Source organism: Alosa sapidissima, chromosome 18 (assembly GCF_018492685.1).
Source record: "Alosa sapidissima isolate fAloSap1 chromosome 18, fAloSap1.pri, whole genome shotgun sequence".
In the NCBI taxonomy this organism is placed as follows: domain Eukaryota; kingdom Metazoa; phylum Chordata; class Actinopteri; order Clupeiformes; family Clupeidae; genus Alosa; species Alosa sapidissima.
In genome coordinates, this window is record NC_055974.1 from 30,635,900 (window position 1) to 30,643,399 (window position 7,500).

The 7,500-nt window shown below is 41.7% G+C and overlaps 1 protein-coding gene across 3 annotated transcripts in view; it reads left to right on the top strand.

The window, feature by feature from the left end:
• The window catches only part of LOC121689808 (inactive ubiquitin carboxyl-terminal hydrolase 53), an 82,987-nt gene that overhangs the window by 28,901 nt on the left and 46,586 nt on the right, over positions 1-7,500 (top strand). For all 3 annotated transcript variants that reach the window (XM_042070016.1, XM_042070013.1, XM_042070015.1), the window contains exon 9: positions 2,975-3,124. In XM_042070016.1, coding sequence (XP_041925950.1) covers positions 2,975-3,124 — 150 coding nt within the window. The remainder of the gene's footprint in view (positions 1-2,974; positions 3,125-7,500) is intronic.

Consider the following 7,500-nt stretch of genomic DNA (forward strand, 5'->3'; position numbering starts at 1 on the left):
TAACCTGCAAAACATCACGCCAGGGTGTATCCACCCTCTTGTCCAGAGACCTTTTATTTAGGGGGAGAACACACAGTTTAATAACGACCTATTCATTTGGATAACTTTATTATACTTTATAAAGGGTAAAGTTACCTATAGTTTTGTTCTAGTTTACCGTTGTGTATGTCTTTAAACAGCGTTCGCGGTTTAACATCAGTAAACATTATTCAGTATAATCCAGATGTAATGCTAACGTTTTGACAAGCAATCTGCCTGCCTTGTTCATCTGAAAGAACTCCTCTAGTTTTGCTGACTTCATCCTTTGCTACCTCCACCCTTTCATTGTTTGTTGGTGGCGCAAACATATCATGTCACAGTTGATTAATTAATATAGCCTAACGGTGACCGCGAGTAGGCCTAGTGACCGCGAGACCCAGCTGTGGTTATTAAGGCTCTTATATTGCTGCTGATAACTTTGCCTGTCTAACCAGCGGCAGCTTTAGTAGCACCCCCCCCCCCCCCCCCCCCCAGAAATCAGTAGCCTACAAATAAGTATCGTATACAACAATTCAGCGAGATGGATTTGGCCAAACGTGGGCCCCCTTTTAAACTTGGGTCAAGTCAGGTCAGATCAGTTCTGTCACAGATATGGAGCGCAGAAAGGTCATTTTTAATCACTAAATAAAAAATGGCATTTATTTCTGTAAGGCGCACACCACATATGTCTGTAAATTGCTCAGCCCCAGAGAATCCCTCCACCATGGCAATGATATTGCCAGATTCAGGACAGTCTGCCCTACACACACATGAAATGCACGTAAAGCTGTAAAGCTATGTGCTTGCTGTGGCGAGATACATGTCAAAATATAAGAATTTTTATAATACGCTTTTTATATTTTAATTCTTTAAAAATCAAAATAAAATCAATGCTAGTACTAAAACATGAAAAAATTAAAAAATACATATATTTAAAAAGTAGAATGCATGCAAAAATACTTTAAAAACAATTATAGAATTTTTTTTCAGGTTTATAAAATTAATTTTATATTTCAGCAGGCTATTCAATTTCATTATCCTAAAAACCCAGAGTCCACCCCATACCAGGATGGTTCGACCCAACCTGTCTCATGCCACCTGCCATCACCTGTCAATCACTGTCAAAACTCAAACGATGGAGTAGTGGTTGAAGCGTATAGCGGTAATTCTTGTGCGCTGGTTAGGGGGTACTTGGCTGAAAAAAATGTTCACAGGGGGTACATCACTAAAAAAAGGTTGAGAACCACTGTTCTACATCATCGGCCAGTTTGCAGCTGCAAACTCCTCCATTGCAAACGCTAACTGAGTAAGACGTAAACACGGAAGTGACGTAGACTAGTTCCCGCCTTGACGAGTGACTTGACAGATTACAGATCGAATTGCCATTTGAATTTTGCAACACAAAGAGCGTGGCAAAGTTCAATGCAATCACGGGGGGCGCTATTTCTTTTCCATTTGAATAAAATGCCTCAAAACGATAGCAAAACATTTTGCCCAAAATAATCCAAATTGTTTTCAGGCTGGCATTGTCAGTTTTGCCAAATATGTTTTCAAAATGCAATCCTACATTGCACTTTGAATATTAAATTGCAAAACGAATTGACAGTTAAATGATGAAACTGAATATTGAACGAATTGCCATTTGAATTTTGAGACTGAAGTACCATGGCAAAATGGAATGCAATTCAATCCATGTTTATTCTATTTTTTAACCAAAATTATTCAAATTGATTTTAGGATTCCATTGTCACTTTGCAGATTAAAATACAATTTGTTGGAAATTATTGCAAATTACAATATTAAATTGCATAATGAATTGGCAATTGCATAATGTAATGTCTTTTTGAATTGCAGATTGCATTCTCATTTGAATAAAGCTACACATATGCTTCCATAAACCATAGTAAAAGAAAGCAACAAGTAGCCTAGCCCACAACTTCTGTAATTGCTGCGTGCGTTTGTTTATTCCCTCTCCTGCTCATACAAAAGGTGCGTACATTAAAGTTGATTTTGACAACGTGTTTACAAATTTGAAAGAAAATTGTAAATAGCCTATTGTCGAGCAGTTAATGGGATACTAGTGCACAGTTGTGAAGCGGTTGGGAAGTTATGATGGGCTAACTTTGTGTGAACACACACAGGGGAAATTCTCTCTCGTTGAGTTGCCTGATGGTACGCACAGTGCGTACGGCCATAGGCCTACACCTGCAGGCGTAGTAGTACTGTAGTACTGATCACTACAGTTCGCATCGTTGCAGGCCTAAGCTGGCCCGATGTACAGACTAAACGGTAGGCTAGGTCATCAGGACATAAACCAAATGCCTCAGCCTCAGCACAATATGAAGTGGACTAAATAAAAACATGATGTTGGGATAAACACCGACAGTATAGGGGCCCACTAAAGATCGTCCCCCTATAGTGAACCATTAGCTCCGCCCCTGACTTCACACCTAAGTGTTGAGCTAAAATATGGCTATTACTGAAATCAGGACCAGCAAACTCTACTAGATCCCCAAGGGTTGTAACTCCAGAGCTGATAAGCTTAGAAATAGGTACCAGGGACAAATCCTGACTCACAAGACTCGTCGAGAACAGAACCATGAATCAGAGGCTCTTTCAACAACCAGAATAATGAGAGAGAGAGATATTCTCTATGGTATACCCTAATTGATGTGTGTGTGTGTCATCCCTGGATGGCTTTGTTTCCTGAAGCGTTTTCAAACGCATGAGCCTTGCGATTACCTCCTCCTCCTCCTCTCCTCTTCCTCTTACCTCTACCTCCTCCTCTCCTCCTCTTCCTCCTCCTCTCCTCCTCTTCCTCCTCCTCCTCCTCTTCTCTTACAAATCTGCTTCCTTTAGCTTTCAGAACAACAGCACAATCCTTTTGGGATAATCAGACTAAACACTCTCTGTGTGTGTGTGTGGTGTGCGTGCGTGTGTGTGTGTGTGTTTTCAGCTGTTCTACCGCGTGACTGATGACCAGGCCAAGCGTAGCGACCTTCAGCTGGTGGGAATGATCTGCTTCTCCAGTCGCCACTACTGCGCCTTCGCATTCCACACCAAATCCGCCAAGTGGGTCTTTTTCGACGACGCCACTGTCAAAGAGGTGTGTTTCTTACACACTCACTCACTCACTCACTCACTCACGCCAATCGTTCCATCATCACACACCAGCACCGTATACACACACTAAGGGTAGAGGACACACCAGCACCGTATACACACACTAAGGGTAGAGGACACACCGTATACACACACTAAGGGTAGAGGACACACCGTATACACACACTAAGGGCACACCAGCACCGTATACACACACTAAAGGTAGAGGACACACCAGTACCGTATACACACACTAAGGGTGGAAGACACACCGTATACACACACTAAGGGTAGAGGACACCGTATACACACACACACTAAGGGTAGAGGACACACCGTATACACACACTAAGGGTAGAGGACACACCGTATACACACACACACTAAGGGTAGAGGACACACCGTATACACACACTAAGGGTAGAGGACACACCGTATACACACACACACTAAGGGTAGAGGACACACCGTATACACACACTAAGGGTAGAGGACACACCGTATACACACACACTAAGGGTAGAGGACACACTCTTTATCTGTTGATAGTGTTTGTGGTAGGATGTTACTCTCTAGATTATATGAAAACTCCTGAGATCATTGGAAAGATGCTACTCTAGTGTGTATGACCGCTCATTAGCATTAGCAGGATGCTAAATTACAGTATATGAAGGCTTATTAGCAGGATGCTAAACTAGAGTATATGAGCGCTCATTAGCATTAGCAAGATGCTACATTAGCGTGTATGAGAACTCATTAGCAGGATGCTAAATTAGTGTATGGGAGTGAATTTGCAGGATGTAGGAAGGGGGCAGCCGTGGCCTATTGGTTAGTGCTTCGGACACCGGTTGCCGGTTCAAACCCGACCAGTAGGCACGGCTGAAGTGCCCTTGAGCAAGGCACCTAACCCCTCACTGCTCCCCGAGCGCCGCTGTTGTTGCAGGCAGCTCACTGCGCTGGGATTAGTGTGTGCTTCACCTCACTGTGTGTTTACTGTGTGCTGAATGTGTTTCACTAATTCACGGATTGGGATAAATGCAGAGACCAAATTTCCCTCACGGGATCAAAATACTTACTTATGCTAAATTAGAGTATATGAAAACTCATTAGCACAATGCTACACTAGAGTGTATGGGAGTGAATTAGCAGGATGCTAAATTAGAGTATATGGAAACTTATTAGCACAATGCTACACTTGAGTGTATAGGAGTGAATTAGCAGGATGCTAAGATAAAGTCAGTGACTTTCTAATGAGGAGGCACAGCACTTAAAGAATCTCCCATAGGAATGTATGAGGTTAATTCGTAACGCAAACATGGCAGTCGTCTACACATATTCCGCCCCTTCCTCCACCAAAAGTTGATATGTGAATACATCGTGCTAATCATGTGCTGTGATCTCGCAGCCGGAGCGAGGTTGGTGTGTTTGTTTGTTTGTTTGTGTGTGTGTGTGTGTGTGTGTATGCCTTTACATATTTATTTGCATGCCTGGGTGTTATGCCTCAGCAGAGTGTGTTTTTGGGTTGCTAGGACAACCAGCCCTGTCCTGTGTGTGTGAGTGTGTGTTTTTGGGTTGCTAGGGCAAGCCCTGTCCTGTGTGTGTGGGTGTGTGTGTGAGCCAGAGACAGAGGGCCAGTGTACATTTGAGAATGTAGCGTTATCAGCGTCATGGACACACCACAAATTGCGGACGCTGTCAGACCCAAGTTTCCGTCGTATTTATCAATCGTTCAATCCTTAGTGTAAACTGCACCTTTCTCTGCCTTTCTCCGCCCATAAACACAATTTACGAACGTCCACAACTGAATGGCAGCGCCTACATACAAGCACAGTTGAATGAAGTTAACTGATGACAACATTAAAAAGAATCAAACGTTTAGCGATCATGAAATAATACCATACATGATAAGATGTCAACAAGCAGGGAGATAATGAAGATCAATTCTACTCAAACTACTTGTGCACGTAGGCTATGGAAGATTGGTCAAATCTGGCAAGTAGAAAAGTTTAAGTGAATGACGTGAAAGTGAAAGTAAGACATTCGAAAGGCCAACGAAAGTTGAGGTGGCTTTTGGTAGTACAAATACTTTCACCACAAAAACTGGTGCTCTAAATAGTGATTCTGTTGTCTTTGAAAGGTTCTCTTATTGACGCATTGAACTGCAATTTGGATTAACACCTGCTTTTACAAGGCGGAAGTATTTAGGCGCAGAATAGACGTGCGCTTTCAGGAGCAGTCTTTGTACATACCGCGGAATACATAATTAGGCGCTCTTTACTCTTCCCCTCCCATCTTTTTACGCTAAACTCCCACTTTCCCCTGGATCCTCCCATGAATGCATATGCATGACATGACAAACGCAATCTGCCACTTTCAGCTCCCGCGACAGGCAGTTTGTGTTTTTACATCATTGCGGCCTGTTTGTACCTCGCAATGATTTTACACGCACATTGCGAAACAAATACGCCTGAAGTGGGCGCAAAAGCGTTAGTACATCTGGCCCAGAGTGTTTTTGTATGACACACCTTGGACTCTGTGAGTGAGTGTGTGTGTGTGTGCCAGAGACAGAGTGTTTTTGTATGACACACATTGGACTCTTTGTGTGGTCTTCCTTCTCTCTGGATTACAACCCCAAAACAGAAAATGTTGGGACGTTGTGTAACATTTGAATCAAAACGGAATGTAATAATCTGCAAATCTCTTAAACTCATATTTAGTTGCAAAAAGGACATATCAACAACATATTAAAAGTTGAAAATGACATATGACTATTTCATGGAAAATATATGCTAATTTTGAATATGATACTAGCAACATGTTTTAAAAAAAGTTGGGACAGGGGTAACAAAATGCTTGGAAAAGTTGTGCAACGATAAAGGAAACAAAAGGAGGAATGTTTTACAACTAATTAGGGTAACTGGCAACACGATTGGGAATGAAAAAGAGCATCCCAGAGAGACAGGGTCTCTTAGAAGTAAAGCTGTACGGGTATTCATCACTCTGAGTAAACCTGTGTGCACAAATGATGAAACAATGTAATATTAATGCTTCTTAACATGAAATTGTGAAGTATTTGGGGAGTTCATCATCTACATGACATAATATTATTAAAACATTTAGAGAATCCAGAGAAATCTTTGCAAACAAGGGAAAGAGATGAAAAACAAATTGGATAGCCGTGGTCTTTTAGACCTCAGATGGCACGGCATCAACACCAGACCTGTTTCCAGACCTGTATGGGCTCAGGAACACCTGATAACCATGGTCTATGCAAAAACTGCATCCAAAATTGTAACAGCCAAAACAGACAAAATTGTATCGTGACATGATACAGAAAATACCACTGTCTTATCTGGGCCTAAAATGGACTGAGGTAACATGGAAAATGACCTGTGGTTGGACCAATCAAAATGTGCCATTCTTTTTGGAAATCATGGACTCATCTGGGCTAAAGAGGAGAGGGCCTATCCAGGTATCCAACCTATCCAACTTGTTTTAGTGCTCAGTTCCAAACCCAACATCTATGATGGTGTGGAGGAGCATTAGTGCCTACAGCATGGGCATCTTGCACATTTGGCAAAGCACAATCAATTCTGAATGATGTACAGTATACAAGTTTTGAGCAACATATACTGCCATCCAGGCAATGGCTATTCCAGGGAAGACCTTGAATATTTCAGGAAAACAATAGCAAAATGAATTCTGCACATATTTAAATAGTATTTCTTCATAGAGGAAGCGCAACAAACATCACTTGACAAAATCACTGGATCTGGGCTATAACATCACAACATTTGGCCCACAACACCTTGTCTCTGTTGGCTATTGTTCGGGCTTTAACTGATGTATTGTGCTTTCGTCAGGGCTGCAACTGTCAAATGTCGGCTATAGCCTCCTTATACTACCCCACAAGGGCTGCTGCATTTCAGATCTGAGGAGGCGTTTCTGAAATAATCATCAGGCATAATGTTTGCACCGCAGTTGGTGCATTTCTCAAAACAATTAGTGCAAACTGCACCGCAAAGTGGATTACCTGCTAAAGCCAGAGGTGGACGAAGTACACAATTCCTTCACTTGTTAAAGTATAGATACACTGTCAAATACAACCCCAACATAGAAAAAGTTGGGACGTTGTGTAAAATGTGAATAAAAACAGAATGCAATAATTTGCAAATCTCTTAAACTCATATTTAGTTGCAAGGACACAGACAACATATCAAATGTTTAAAATGCCAAATTTGACTATGTCATGGAAAATATTATGTTAACTTTGAATTTGATACCAGCAACATGTTTCAAAAAAAGTTGGGGTGGGGGTAACAAAATGCTGGAAAAGTTGTGTAATGATAAAAGAAAGCAAAAGGAGGAATGTTTTACAAA